This window comes from Neomonachus schauinslandi, chromosome 10 (genome assembly GCF_002201575.2).
Source record: "Neomonachus schauinslandi chromosome 10, ASM220157v2, whole genome shotgun sequence".
Lineage (NCBI taxonomy): Eukaryota > Metazoa > Chordata > Mammalia > Carnivora > Phocidae > Neomonachus > Neomonachus schauinslandi.
Window position 1 is genome coordinate 122,700,134 of NC_058412.1, and position 15,657 is coordinate 122,715,790.

A 15,657-nucleotide genomic window follows, 5' to 3' on the forward strand; every position below is an offset into this window, starting at 1 on the left:
TCATACATCCTTAGTGCTGTATGAAGAGCCCAGAAGCTCAGCCAGGAACACACCTGCAGCGGCCAAAGATGGCATCCCATAGGCGTTATAGAGCAGATCAAGAAGCTGCTTCTTCTCATCTTCCGGGAGGAAACTGGACTTTGCCGCATTGATGTTCTAGAAGGGCCAGAATGGCAGATAACATGAAACCAGAGAGCATGGCAATCTAGTGATGAGCCATCCTCTTCAATGAGCATGGGCAATGATTAAGCTCACAGTGGGGAAGGACGTGTCCCATGTCACATGGCAGCAAATGCCAGAGCAGAGACCATGAGGTTCAGTGTTCTTAAAGTGCCACTCAGTGACACGGCGATGGCAGAAGGAAGCTGGAGAAATTGGAGACCGGGTGGGATATGTGGGGCTGGAGAGATACTCCTGCAGGGACAGATTTGGGGTATCACAACCCCTAAAATCAAGGGCTCGGCCTGGGATCTACGAATGGCCTGAAAAGTGTGTGCAGAATTTTATAGCTCAGCACACCTTTCTGGGAAGAGAGTTGACGGCTTTTAACGGATTCTTTGCAGGCACTCGACCCAAGCCAAGGCTGAAAAACCTGGTCATAGATCAGTGTGCCAGCTCGAGATCTTGTCCATAGAAGGCACCTAACTCCTCTAGGTCTGGCTTGGCCTGGTGAGGCAAACGCCTCATCTCCAGAGGTCCTGGGCCCTGGCCAAGACCTGCAGGCCTCACACACTCCCAAGGCCGAGAGTCAAGGCCACCAGGACTTACGCCCACTCACCAGTCTCTTGAACTCCTCTTCGGTAAAGTCCATGTCCTGTTTGGTCATCTGGTAATCCGTTTCCAGGGTGGACTTGAAGATGAGTGGGTCATCCGTGTTGAGTGAGTAGTTAGCCTGGTCATGTTTGAACCTGCATCCAGGGGTGAGTGGGGAGGAGGGAAGAGCTTCCTGTACTCTTATGTGAATAGTCCCCTTCAACCTGGAAGAGCTGCTCACCGTACAGGGGAAGGAAATTCAGAGAACTCGGGTGACCTGCACGATGCCACGGAACTAGCCTCTGCAGACCCGCACCCATCTGAGCGGGCCAGAGCCAGGCAAAGGCAGAAGAGGACCAGGTAGAGTGGGGGCCTGGGGAGGCCAAACAAGCAGCACCCCCTCCAGCCACCACCCTCTCTAGCCTTCACCTTCCTAGCCAACATTCTGGGAGAGTCGTCTATACCCCTTTCACCTCGATCCCACTAGGATCGACTCTTCAACCACCGGCCCATGGAAAGGGCTCCTGGCACTGTCCCAGGTCACGGTCTCCTTACACCCAGGAGGGCCTTCCCTGGCTCTTTACTCAACGTGTGTACAATTTTACACTGTTGACTGTTCTTAAAACCCTTTCCCTTGATTTCTCGGACCAGTCTCTTCTGTCTGTCCTTCAGTGTCACTGTCCCGGGTTCTCTCCTAGGCCCTCTCGCTCCACCATCTCCTGAGGCTGTCCCTTCTCCAGCCACCGAATCTATTATGTAGCTGATTCGTGAACCTTTCTCCAGCCCACAGGCTGTGTACCCATGTGCCTCCAAGAACCTCCACTCGGACGCTCTGCAGGTACCACACACTCCACTGGCCTGAAGCAACCCTCAGGACCCCCTTGTAATGAGAACATCAGAGCCTAAGCTCCTGCCGTTGAGCTTGGCCTGACCGTGGTAGCCCCACGTTCTTGCCGTCTTATCCTGTGTCAGGAAAAGGTGGCTTTGCCCTCCTGAGGCCTGACGCCGCTCCCAGGGCTCAGTCACAGGACCACCAGAAGAAGGGCCAAGGCCTCTAGTTAGATGGTGGGAGCAGGGTGGAGCACCCACAGGTGCCAGGAGAAGGGACCCCATGAGCTGGAGACTCATCTTCCGGATGTCCAGAGTCTAGAGTGTGGGAGCCCCCCTCCCCGCCCAGGGCAGCAGGGCACTCTGCGATGTCTGCTTGGGTGAGAGGGCCCCCAGTTCTGCTATTTAGGACCCGGGCTACCTCAATCATGTCACAGCACTGCTTCCCAAGGACTCGAAGAGATGTCTTAGCAAAAAGGCCCCGTCCGGGCCAGTGCCCAGTCCCTCCACTTCCCTCCCACCCTTGGCCTTCCTGGTACAAAGCTGAATGGGCCCCAGGGACCGGGCCTCACCGAACCACCGGGTGCTCCGTGTCCCACTTCCAGGCGCCTGTGAGGTAGCTGGACCAGGGGCAGACCTGGAAAAGGTGGGTGGTTGGCACACGTGCACCCCCCCTCCCCAGGCCACGCTGCCCCCTCCCTGTACGCCCCGGGCTGGAGCCACAGTGGCCTCCCAGCAGCCACGCTAGCCCGGCTCCTGGGGCCCTCCTGGCTTTCCACCTCTGCCCTCCCACCCCCTGGCCACTCGCCTCGAAGTGCATGTTTTCCTGCCGCAGCCTGGCGTAAAGGGTCTCGTCCTCCAGCGTGTGGTAGCCATGTCCCAGCCTCTCTGTCTTGAGCGTGTCCACAGCCTGCGGAGAAGCAGAGTGGAGCCCAGTACAAGGTGGGGAGGAAGCGGGGAGAAGGGCCCCACGCCAGCCCAGCCTCCTCACCTCTCTCACCACCTCGGCGGAGCCCACCTCCCCTGCGTGGACAGTGCGGTGAATGCCACTCCTCACAGCCTCCTGGAAGGGCGAGAGTCGGTCATGGGCGGCCTGGGGGAGGGCCCCAGCAGGCCCGGCCTTCACCACACTTGGGGTCCAAGTTTTGGCAGGCTTGAACCATGCCCTTCTTCAGTCAGCTGGCCTGCTTCAAGATGGGGAAGTCGGGGGTTTTGTTTGTGTAATCCTAATTTAAGTGGTAGCTACCATTTATTAGAGAGTTATTATGTGTCAGTCACCGTATGAAAGTGCTTGTATGTGTTACCTAAGATCCACAAATATTCTAATACCTGTTTTACAATCGGAGAAACAGGCCCAGGAAAGTAACAGGACAATGATCAAACAGGAAGAGGGGAGCCAAGCTCTGAATCAGGGCGATGAGACTGCAGAACCCCAGCCCTAAAGCGCACGCTCCAGCCACGGGGAGTGAGTGCATCGGGGAGTGAGTGCATCGTGAGGCTCTGTCATCCCCACAGAGGAAACCGAAGCCCCGAGAAGGGACAGTCTCACCCAAGGTCACACAGCAAGTTACAGGCAGAAACAGGCTCACACACACGAGTCCCCACACCAAGTGGGATCTTCTGTTTATCCCAAATTCCCAATTTCTAGCACCCCAAGACCCAACTAAGGCGCACTTGAGAACAGAGGCGGCCCCACCCTCTCCCGTCCCTGTGACCACTCCCTCCCGGGTGGAAGCGAGCTCCTGCGGCCCACCCGGCACCAGCCCCTCCCCACGTCCTTCGCTCGGGACCCACCTCGAAGGCCTTCACATGTCCCGGGAAGAGGCTGCTCCCTTTGATGTTCTCATCTCCAGCCAGGTCCACGGCCACCACAGTCTGGTGCTGGTACTTCTTACACAGCTCCACCACCTCCAGGGACCAGTCTGTGGGCAACATGCCCACCCGGCCTCTGTTGGCAGCACCGAGGAGAGAGGTCCCCCTGAGGCCAGCGCAAGGCGGAGGGCCCAGGTCTTGTCTGCACCTCCTTGCTGCCATGGCCTAAGCACAGGGCCTTCAGCAAACTGCTCCACCCAGGGCCTCAGTTTCCTCTCCCCTCAGAGAGGATGCCACCCGCCACTGCACAGGCCCGTGGCAAGGCCCTGCATGGAAAGCACCGAGGGCAGGGCCTGGCTGGGTCAACAACAAATGGATTGTGTTCTCATTTGATCCCCACAACAGCCCTCAAGGGGGGCGTAACTCCACTTAGCAGATGAGGAGATGGAGGCCCCCGAGGTTTCACACTGAAGCCCAGAATAGCACTCACACTAGTGGTGAACTTACTGCTAACGTACTCTGTCCTCTTAACTAACCAAGTCATCATGAAGGGTTTAAAAATGAACAGTCGCAGGCTTTGGAACCAAAGGGCCGCGTGTTCACGCGGGCTCTACACCTTCCTGAGGAGCACGAGGCCGCACCTCTCTCAGCCTCAGCTCCCCCACCCGGCAGAGGAGGCTCAGGGATGGCAGCCGGGCCTCAGAGGCTGCCACAAGGATCAGAGGAGACCCACGCAAGCCACTGTCCACGGGCAGGCCCCTAGGTGGGCGGGAACCCTTTGGTTCGCACTGCCCCCTAGAGCAGAGACCGCAAAGTACCATCACCGCCTGTGACCATGTGTACCTGCGGTCTGAAGAAGTGAAGGGACTTGTCCAAAGTCACACAGTGGGGCTCTGCACACCTTGGAAGCTCGAGCTCTGGACATCTGATCAGTCACGAGGGAGACCCTTGGAAGCCCCAGAGATCAGACCTATTCCCAAGGCCTGTGGTGCAGACAGGAAGAGGCCTGGCCCACAGGGTCTCAAGGGAGGACTGTGGGCTTATCAGAACCTGGCTTAGATGGGTTTTTTTTTCTATTCAGGTTCCTTTGGTTTTATGCTTCCTGCATGCAGGTCACATGGCTGTCAGGCCTGGTCTCCCTGGGGAGAAGGGTCTCTCTGCTGCCAGGAGTTCTGAGCCTGCCCAGGGTAGGCACCAATGACTTCAGGAAGCCCCAAGGTCCTGCTGATGGGTTCCACCAATACCATGGGGTTGGGGGCATGGGGAGACTAGATGCGGCTCCAGTGCCAGGCTGGGAGGCAGGGGCCGGAGTCAGAGGGGCAGCGTGGGGCAGGGCTGAGGGCGTACTCACTGGGCTGGTGGCGCATGCAGCACAGGATGGACCGCACCTTCACCCCAAAGTCTTGCTCTCCCTTCTGCAGGCTCTGGCTCACCAGAGCTACCACCTCATCCGGGGTGAGGTCCCCTCTGTGTGGGGAGAGGAGGAGGGATGGGCCAGAGATAAAGGAAGGTCTAAAGGACAGCCCCGGGACTGGGACATGGGCGGGGGGGGTGCGGCAGGGGGGGAAGAAAAAGAAGAATCTTCAAGCAGCAGCTCCAGCCCCTACTACCCCACCGCCTCTGGGGAAAGACATGGCCCCAAGCCCTGGCACACCCCCCTTCCAGCTTGCTTGGGCGCTTCCAGACTGTAAGGTGTGTTGGGGTGGGGAGTTCAGACACAGCCCTCCCCCACGGATGGAGGGCGCTGCTAAGCCCACCTGGTCTGATTCCCCTGCATCCACAGCTATCAGAGTCCTAACTGGAAGGGGGCAAGGGAGTTGGCTGATACCACTTAGAGATTTCTGGGGTCCAGGCAGAGGGGCAGGAATGGGCCACACTCACTTCAGTTACAGGGTTAGAATGGGACACCTAGAAGTCCCTAGACGAGGGGGTTAATGTTCCTAGACTGTGGGCCTGTGTCCAGGACGGGGGGTGGGGAGGAGGTGTGAGTAAGACATAGCCAGATACTTTTACCAAAGGTAAAAAAAAATTAAAAAATAAGCCCAGGTGAGGGCTGGGAACCATGTCTCTTGTGACAGAGTTAAACCCATCTTTCTGAGGCCATGGACAGGACCAGGGAGCAAGATTAGGTCAGGGGCTCCCAACAGTCTACCCCTTGGGTCCCAGGTTCAGCCACCCCACCAGGCATCACTCACTCGGCCTGGTTCCAGGGGATCGGTTCCACTTTGGAGTTGGCCAGCAGGTGCGGGCTGTAACGCACCTCCACATACACCACGCCCTCCTTGGCCTTCATCTCGACGAATTCATAGGCAATCCTTTTGATGGCCTCCCGGCAGCCCCTGGGAAGGGAAGGGAGGGGTTGGGGACAACCTTCCTGAAGTCTCTCCGGAGCTCCAGGAGCAACAAGGCTGTTCCCAACCCATGGCAGATCAAACCCACTTCTGGCCCCCAGCCCCAAGTTCTGGGTATCTGCGGAGAAGATCCTAGAAGCATGGCAGGTCCTGTCAGCTCTACCTCCAAACTACATGCCAATTCTTGCCTCCTCCACCCAGGTTCTAACCACCTCCTAAACAGACCTCCGTGTCTACACGTTTTCCACCCAGTGGCTAGAACAATCTTTTTAAGATTTTATTTATTTGACAGAGAGCAGGAGAGCACAAGCAGGGGGAGCAGCAGAGGGAGAGGGAGAAGCAGGTTCCCCGCCGAGCAGGGAGCCCGACATGGGGCTCAATCCCAGGACCCTGGGATCACAACCCGAGCCGAAGGCAGATGCTTAACTGACTGAGCCACCTGGGCACCCCTAAAGCAATCTTTTTAAAATGTGAATCAAACCACAGTGCTCTTCCACCCTAAACCCTCGTGGCTTCCTACCGCGTAGAATGAAATCTCAATTCCACGGCCCAGCCCACAAGGCCTGTAGACTCTGGCCGCTGTCACTCTCCCCAGACCTTCCTTCTCACTCATTCCATGAGGCCACCAGAGCCTTCTTTCTGTCCAAGGAACAGTCAAGTTTGTTCCCAGGTCAGGGCCTTTGTGTTCGCAGCTCCCCCAGCCCACATGGCTCTTCCCCCTGGATCATCCTATGCTCCTTCTCTCCATTTAAATCCAGCTCCAGCCTGGCCTCCTCAGAGAGCACTTCCCTGACCACCTTGCCTTAAAAGGGCTTCTCTGTCATTCTCTACCTGTTCCCCTGGGCTTTACCACCATGGCGCATACCCCCACTTGGCCTCATTATCGCATGGCTTATCAATTTTCATCTCTCCTACTAGAATGTAGTCTCCATGAGACAAGGGCCCTGACATCAGTCTTGTCATGGCTAGGAGGACCCTCAGCCCAGGACGGAGCCTGGGATGTGGCGGCCACTCAAATGTTTGTTGGGTGATGGGCATAGGTCAGCAGGGGAGAGAAATAAAAGAACGCAGGCAACAAACACAAAGATAAGTGGGGAAAAAAACAAAAAACAAAGATAAGTGGGACTGCATCAGATACAAAAGCACATACGGCAAGGGGAATCTTCAACAGAGTGAAAAGGCAACCTACAGAGTGGGAGAAAATATCTGCAAATCCTATCTGATGAGGGGCTAAGATCAAAGTATACGAGGAACTTCTACCCCTCAGTAGCAAAAACACCAAATAATTGGATTAAAAAATGGGCAAAGGACCCGAATAAACATTTCTCAAAAGACATACAAATGGCCAAAGTTTTATGGAATGGTGCATTTCCTTGGCGATTAGCATCCCTAATCATCAGGGAAATGCAAATCGGAACCACGAGGACAGATCACCTCACACCTGTCAAGGTGGCTACAATCACCAAGTGCTGGCGAGCACACCGAGAACAGGGCCCCTTGTGCGCTGTTGGTAGGAATGCAAATTGGTGCAGCCACCGTGAAGAACAGTGTGAAGGCGCCTCAAGAAATGTTTTAAAAAGTTACCATATGATCCAGCAATCCCACTTCCGGATCTTTATCCAAAGGCAATGAAGTCAGTATCTCAGATATCTGCCCCACGATGTTCACTGCAGCATGTTATTTACAATAGCCAAGACATGATGACAGCCTAAAGGTCCAATGACGGACGAATGGATTAAGAAAATGTCACACACACACACACACACACACACACACACACACACATCATTCAGCCTTAAGGTAATTCTGCCATTTGCAACATGGATGACCCTGGAGGACGTTACGCTAGGTGAAATAAGCCAGATGCAGGAAAACAAATACTGCACAATCTTACTTGCATGTGGAATCTAAAATAGTCAAATTCATAAAAGCAGAAAGTAGAACAATAGTTGTCAGGGGCAGGTTGAGCGGGGAAGGGGGAAATGGGAGATGTCGGTCAAACGGTACAGAGTTTCAGCTCTGTAAGAGCTCAGTTCTGGAGAACGAATGCTCAGCATGACGACCATAGTTAACAATACTGTAGCATATACTTGGGACTTGCTAGAAGGGTAGATCGTAAGTGTTCCCACCACACACACACACACAGCAAGAGGTAACTATCTGCAGTGATGGATTAACTTGACTGTGGCGATCATTTCACAATATATATGCAGTTCAAAACACCTTAGGCACATACAATTTTTACTGATCAATTATACCCCCAATAAAACTAAAAATTAGAGGAAAGAACACAGACAGACAAATCCAGAGGGTATCCTGGGGTGGGGGAGAAACCCGGGACTCCTAAATCCTGGTTCCCACACTTAACTGTTGCAGGACTCTGATTAGTCACCCTGACACATACATCCAACGCTACTGTGAGGACAAAGATGTTAAACTTCATAAAATTCACCGAGGCCAGATCCGTGAAGTATTTTAGTTGTTGAGTGTTGGCTCTTTCAGAAGCAAGGCACACATTAACCTGCCAGGGCCACACTAAGTGGTGGTCAAGGGACAGTGAGCTGGGCCTAGCTGGAAGTTTCCACCACGAAGACTGAACACAGAATGGTCACCAGAATGCAGGATGTGCAAGCAAAGGGCCTTGGGGAAACTGGCCAAGCCCAGAAGGGTCACTGGACGTACCACGCTTTTGAGGATAAGGACGGGCAGCTGTGGTCTTCCCTGGGCGGCAAGGGCAGGGCCTGGATCTGGGATCTCGGACCTGCTGCAGGGGAGCTGGCCTCCCAGGAAGAGGGTGCCCGATCTCCCCCACAGCGGTGGCACGCATTCATTCCACACTGTGACCAGCACTGGGATTATAGCAAACAAGGTAGACAAAATCCTTGTCCTCACGGAGGCTACAGTTTAACAGGATAGACAAGTAAGTGAAACATACAATCTACAGTAGGTTACGTGGTGAAATGACCTATGGATACATATAAAACAGGGGAGGGGAATACAATTCTCTGTGGTACAGTCAGGGAAGGCCTCACTGAAAAAGCAGCACTTGAGCACACCTGAGAAGGAGGTGAGGAAGCTAGCTACGGGGCATCTACGGGGAACAGCATTCCAGGCAGAGGGAACAGCATGCACGGAGGACCTGAGACTGGGAGTGTGTTTGTTGCCCCAGGTGCCACAGGAGGCCCGTGTGTTGGGAGAGAAATGAGCAGAAGGGTAAGGGCAGAGGACAAGGGCTCTCCCCTGACACCTGTGGATAGTGGCAAGGGCATAGTATGGACATTAGTCTTATGGGCCATAGCCCCAAAGGCCAAGCCACTCAGAAGGAGACGATGCCGAACAGCCTGGTCATCTTGGGCCTTCAGGGAGCTGGGCATCTTGTGGCCAGGGGGACAGGAGCTGCCTTGGGGGTGACAGGGGAGAGGGGCCTCGGCCTGTACAGGACCTCCACCCGTGTGTTTATTCTGGTGTGGGGGTGTTGCGGGAGATAGGACAGGTGCCTCCAGGGAGGCGTGGTGTGTCAGTGCCTCTGCTTACCAGGGCCAGGGATGGCGACAGTCGGTGTTTTCCAGGCTGAGTCCAAAAGCCTCCAGCAAGCAGCCTTGGCACACATCTTCCTTCCCCCAGAACTCCTCCTACCTGTCCTGCCGCTTGTCCAGCCAAGGGCCTCCGTGTGCCTCCCAGACCTTCTTCACTGGTCCTCCAACAACCCATACCTGGCACATGCCCCAAACCTTTCCTCCGCTCTAGCCCTCTGGACGACTTCACACCTTCTCTATCCCCAAGCCTGTGCCTTGCTTCCTCCTCCAGGCAGCTTTCCCTAACTACCCCCCGCCCATTTGCCTCTTCCCCTTCCTGAGCTCTGGCAGCAGACTGCAGAGGCCTGCCTCTCACCTGCCCTGGGGAACCCTGCCTCGTGCCAGGAAGCTCAAGGTGGCCTCAGGGTGGGATCTGGGCTTCACCCCTGCCAGCTCTGTGGTCCTGGGCAAGCTCCTACACTCCCCTGAGCCTTCGTTTCGTCCTCTGCAAACGAGGAGTACGTCTACCTAGCAGGACCGCCGGCAACTACAGAAAGTATAGTTCTGAGAGCTACACACACACTCTTCCAGATCTAAGATACTCTGCTACGAAAAGATGGAAGGAACGGAAAGGAATATAAAAACAGCTGTGCCTGGTGATCCAGAAAGGTAGCAACTGTCTTCACTGTAAGAGGGAGCTTGCTGAGGACAGTGCTGTGTACATTCCAAACTCCAGCCCCAGGAGGTAGATAGGATCACAAGCCCCATTGTCTGGATGAGGAAACAGAGGCCCAGAGAGGGTAAATTTTCCCAAGGTCACAGTTATTTCATGAAAGAATCGGGCGCACTAGGATGTGGGCTCTTGACCTCACACTCTCACTGTCCTGTAGAAGTTGAAGAAATTTCTAGACATTATACCCACTTTCCAGACAGGAAAATCAAGGCCCAAGAGGTGTGGAGAGAGTCACACAAGTACACACAAGATGAGGCGCAGAAGGGCAGGTGGCGGGCACAGGTACGGGGCCGCCCGGGGTGAAGGCTGACTCACGCGATGGCGGGCATGTAGTAGTCAAACTTGGCCAGGAAGCCGGAGAGGCCGAGCGGCTTGTCCATGCCGATGATGTCCTGCAGCTCCCCTGGGGTCTCAGCCGGGAGGGCAATCCCCCGCTTCCTGGGAACCAAACAGGTAGGCCGGTGGGCTACTTCCGCGCGGGCGCCAACGAGCTCCTCCCAGGCGCCGGGGCGGGAACCCGGGGACCTCTTCCTCCAACTCCTCCCACTGAACAGACGGGAAAACGGAGGCCTGGGGCATAGAGAACCCGGGCTGGAATCCTTCCAGCACCGCCCCCCCCCCGCCCCGTCCCCGAGGCCGTGACCCGCCAGGGGACCTCAAGGGGAATAAGTGGGGCTCGAGTCTGTACACACACGGACACGCGCACACACCCATGCACGCACACACCCCCCAGCGCCCGGGAACAGGGAAGCTGCCGGGGCAAGCCCGCAGTTTCCTCCTCAGCCCCGGAGCGGGTAGAGCCAGCTGGTCGTCCGCCAGGTCAGGGGTTATCAGCGCCCTAACAGCAGCACCACAATGGCCGGGCCGGGGGCAGGCGCCGGACTTCTGGCCTCCGCCCTCCATGTGGCCGGCGCAGCAGAGAGGACTGCGGGCCCCGCGCGCTGGGAGAGGGTCAGGCGGGGGCAGAGGAGGGGGGGGCTCGCGGGCAGGGGCGGGGCTCGCGGCCGGTCCCCTGTCCCCCACAGCACCACCCCCCCCATGCGGGGCTGACCCAGAACCCCCCCCCCCGCTGGAGCCGCCTCCTCCCTGCCAAGACCCCCAGGTCACCCCGGCCTCAGTTTCCCCACTCTGAAGAGAAAAGGGGCAGGCAAAGAGCACCAGACATCCAAGAAATGCTTCCACCATGAAGGGACAAAGCAGGAGACAAAGGGGACTCCGAGGAAACAAGGCAGAGAACAGAAGAAAACAAAACCCCTACGGTGGAGCACCTCCAGGACGGGAGAAGAAACAATATCCCATTCAGAAAGGGGACCCTGAGAGTAAGAAAGGGCTCCTGCAAATCTAAACGAATACGGGGCCAATCATCAGGATGTAATAAAGTGAATGGAAAATACAGCAGAGAAACAACTCCAGCAAGTAGAAGAAAAGATTTAAAAAAAAGCAAATGACGACAAAAATGAGGTGATGCAATTAGGTTCAAGCATTGGGTTATCTGCAAAGCAAGAACAGAAGATGGAAGGGGTGGGGGGGGGTTGCCAGAGACATGGAAGTTTGACTGAACAGTGGTTAAGTCTTCAAGGACCTCAGTCCCTAAAATACTACGATGTTTCCCAACATAAACACCTGTCCCCGGAGCCCCCAACACAGGCCCTCCTTCCCTGCTGGTGGCCCCAGTCCCTAGCAGTGCCCCCCCAGCCTGCAGTCAGCGCCCCCATCCCTGCAGGACACGGTGGGGAAGAGGGCACCCCTGCTGTGGTCCTTGCTCGGAGGGCAGTGCTCCGTACCCAGGGAGCCTTCCCCTCAGGAGGCCACGTCCCCCGTGACCATGGCCCTGCAGAGCCCATACCGGTGAAGTGCTGGGTTTTGGAGAACTTTCTGGGAGCCGGTGGGGGAAGCAGAGGAAGGCTCTGGTGCTCACATGGTCAGACACAGCGGCCATGCGTGCTTGGGCCTGCTGGACCCGCTATGTGCAAGGCTCCCGGCGGTCTTCCTCCAGCTCCCTCGAACACCGCTTCCTCCTGACCATTCTTGCAGACCCTCCCTTTTACACCCCTGCCCACATGAACTCCTCCCCCTCGTGGTTTTCAGCCCAAGATCCAGAGGTCTCTACCTCTCACACCACTGCTTGAGGGCTTACGATGTCCCGGGCACTGGACAGATGGCAGTGACCAAGACAGACCCAGGCGTCTGACCCACCACCTCTTGCCACCTCTCCCCTCCTTGCCCCATGCCCCATGTTTCCAAATATAGCTCCACGCCCCCGCCCCCCAGCTGCCCAACCCATGCAGGGGCCTCCCCAGGGCTCCATCTGCCTTGCCCACCAGCCAGTCAAGTCTCACTTATTTTACTTCCTAACGGTCTGTCCCATTCGTTCCACCCTCTCCAGCCTCTCTCCTCGTCAGCCACCAAAAGATCCTTGGCCACACAGAGTGCCCTGGGAAGGCTGGTCAGAGGGGACACTTAGGAGAATTAAAAGAGAGAAGGAAGGAACAGAGGGGGCTTCAGGCAGAAGCCGGGAGAGAAGGTGGGGCAGGGCAGCTGGAGTTCAGAGTGGGGTCAGTGGTAGGTGATAAGCTAGAGGGCAGGCAGAGCCCAGTGGAAGCTTCGTAGAAGTTGGGGCCTTATCCCCAAAGCTCCAGGAAACCATTGAAGGATTTCAAGCAGGGGAGTGGCGTGAAGAGATTTAAGAGCTCCTGGCTATCAGATCTGAGAGCTACTGCAGGGGTCCCAGCAGGAAACAAACAGGATGAGACACTCTTCGGGATCTCACATAGGACTGGGCCTCCAGAAGCTGCTCAGACCAAGCTGAGGCAAGGAGGAGTTATTTCTAGGGCCCTGGGTCCTCCTGCCACACAGGAGGCTCCCCCTGGGTCCGAGCTTGGTCGTCAGACGCTCCCTAAACACCCCCGTCAGCCAGGCCTTGGCCAGTCCTCTTCCTGCCAGGGTGGGAGATGTGCCTACAAGGAGCCTGGCCACAGAGAGCCCAGTGAGGAGGAAAAGCTCAGGCTCTGGAGTTCAAAGTCCATCCCCCTGCGGTACATGCCAGAACACTCAGGGGAGGAGCCGTCCCATCTGAGGACCTCCACATCCTTGTAACACAGATAGCACTTTCGTGGCTGGGTAGAGAAGAAATGAGGTGGTTTACCTATCCAGGGTCAGACAGCAAACTCCAAAGCCTGATGGACTGGTTCTGAATCCCAGCTGTGTTCCTTAAAGGCTGTGTGACCTTGGGAGAGTTGTTCAACCTCTCTGTGTTTACCAGGTCTGGCAGGTGTGAGAAACCTCCAGCGTGGACTGAGGAGGAGAGGTCAGAGAGGAAACACAGGCTTTGCAGGTCCTTAAGGGCCATGAATGGACTTTGGCTTTGACACTGAGCAAGCTGGGAGTGTGGGAGGATTTGAGCCGGGGAGGGACTGGTCAGACTAGGTTTTAAGACCGGTGTTCTGGGGGCGCCTGGGTGGCTCAGTTGGTTAAGCCCCTGCCTTCAGCCTGGGTCGTGATCCCAGGGTCCTGCTCAGGAACCTGCTTCTCCCTCTTCTCCCCACTCATGCTCTCTCTTGCTAGCTCTAATAAATAAATAAAATCTTTTAAAAAAAGACCAGTGTTCTGACTACAGTACTGTGGGGACAGGAGACGGGGGAGGCCAGAGTGGCCACCCGGAGACCAGTCAGGAAGCCATTGCCATAGTCCAGATGAGGGATGCTGGTGGCTCAGGCCAGGCTGGTGAAGGGAGGAGAGCGGGGTTAGGTTCAGAACGTGCTGTGGCAAAAAAGCAAACAGGCTCATGAAGGAAATGGAGAGAGGGGTAGGAGAAGCCCCGGAGAGGCTTAAGGAAGAAGTGGGTAAGAACACAGCGGAGGCCCAAATCACAGAGGCAGAAGAGGGGCCACTGGATTTGGCCAGAGGGAGAGAGGGGCTTCCTTCCTTCTCTCAGCCCACCACCACCAGGAAGTCCTCCAGTGTGTTTATGGGCATCCATAGCCAAGTCTGACCAGGTCCCCTGCCTGCTGACCCCGAGCTCAGACTCCAGCTGGCACCCATAACACCCCTGCCCAATGGGCCCACCGAGGCACCTTAACTGCTCCCGAGATGCCAAGGTGATGGGGAAACAGAAGATCCGACCAGCCTCCCCCCAGAGGCGGTTCCCCTCCCTCCTCTCTCCACCCTGCCCCGGACTCCCGCCTTCTTGCTCCACTACTAAGTGCTCTCTGACCCCTTAACGAGTACCCAAGAGGAGATCCCGTCGTGGTGCCCGATAACCCGCCTAACAGCCTCATTCGGGACTCTGGGGTAATGACTGGCACTCGGCACGGGCAAAGGACAGGCAGAGATAAGCCAAACAGCTTCACCCCGCCCAACCAGAGCTTATTATTAATACCATCATTAAGTGCCCTTGAGGACACTGTGCTTAGCCCTGAGCTAAGTGGTTTCCGTGCACGGCTCCATCCAAGCCCCTCGCTGGCAGAGGTAATGGTTCAGGGGTGTGGACTTGGGGTCACAGCCATGCTTACTACCTAAGTCCCCTCACCCATCACGACTCAGTGTCCTCCTCCATAAAATGGGGGCCACAACAGTACCACCCCTTAAGTTGTCCTGAGGATTCAGTACGTCAGCCCCCATGCAGGGCCTCGTGGTGCCCAGTAAATGCTAACAAATGACGTCGGAGAGTCGAGAATTAGATCAGTAGCAACTTCCTAGGGCAGAGGGAGGTCTGTGGAAGTAGGACAAAGTGGAGAAAAGTGTTCTTGCCAGAGCTCTGGCTCTCTTGGAAGAGATGCTCCTGAGAACTGGGGACAGACTCCCCAGCCTCACCAGTTCTCCGAAGCAGCGGCGTCTGGAGAACTCGGGAGACTGGGGCTTATGGAGCAGAGTGCGCACGTTTGGGCCTGGAGCGGAAGTGCTCCCGGCAACGAGCGAGGCGGACTCCTTCCAGCTCCGAATGAAATGAGTGTCCAGCAAACACATGACGAGCACAGTCTGTGGAAGGAGAGGTGGGTGGCAGCAGGGGCCCCCATCTCCTAGCCATCGCCATAGTCCAGATGAGGGATGCTGGTGGCTGGTGAAGGGAGGAGAGCAGGGTTAGGTTCAGAACGTGCTGTGGCAAAAAAGCAGACAGGCTCATGAAGGAAATGGAGAGAGGGGTAGGAGAGGGGCCTCCAGCTCTGGAGGGAGGCCGTGCTCTTCCCCCGCAAGCTAGAGGCCAAGGTCGCAGCGAGGAAACCGTGTGCCCATATTTGAATCCAGACCCACTGACCTCTAAAGTCCCTGCTCTTAAGCATTGGACCCAAAAGAGGGGCCACCATGAGCCCCTGAGGTGGGGAGGGAGGGGCAGGCATCCCTCACTGGGCGGCACTGGTGACCTTTGGACCCAGCCGCATGCACGCGAGCGGAGGCAGGAGGCATATTCTTACTTGGGAGATGAAGACGGGCCCCCAGAGGAGGGGCCCCCTGTCCACATTCCCCAATAGGCAATTGCCCTGGGGACACAGGGAAAGCCTTGGAGAGATGGCCCTCGGTCAACTCTAGACCTCCTGTTTATTGTCCTGTGGCCTCAGGCAACTGCCTTTGTTTTCCTGAGCCCGCCCCCCCCCCCCCCCCCCCCCCCCCCCCCCCCCCCCCCCCCCCCCCGCCCGGCCCCTCCCCGCCCCCCTCCGCCCCGCCTCCC

General features: G+C 56.6%; 1 protein-coding gene across 1 annotated transcript in view; it reads right to left on the minus strand.

Moving 5' to 3' along the window:
- Nucleotides 1-15,657, minus strand: part of ADA (adenosine deaminase) — a 26,568-nt gene continuing 10,911 nt past the window's right edge. The window contains exons 3-11 of the mRNA XM_021689115.2: nucleotides 10,308-10,430; nucleotides 5,589-5,732; nucleotides 4,745-4,860; nucleotides 3,376-3,503; nucleotides 2,573-2,644; nucleotides 2,390-2,491; nucleotides 2,154-2,218; nucleotides 779-908; nucleotides 1-156 (exon numbers count right to left, since the gene is read on the minus strand). Of these exons, the coding sequence (XP_021544790.2) occupies nucleotides 1-156; nucleotides 779-908; nucleotides 2,154-2,218; nucleotides 2,390-2,491; nucleotides 2,573-2,644; nucleotides 3,376-3,503; nucleotides 4,745-4,860; nucleotides 5,589-5,732; nucleotides 10,308-10,430 (1,036 nt within the window). The remainder of the gene's footprint in view (nucleotides 157-778; nucleotides 909-2,153; nucleotides 2,219-2,389; nucleotides 2,492-2,572; nucleotides 2,645-3,375; nucleotides 3,504-4,744; nucleotides 4,861-5,588; nucleotides 5,733-10,307; nucleotides 10,431-15,657) is intronic.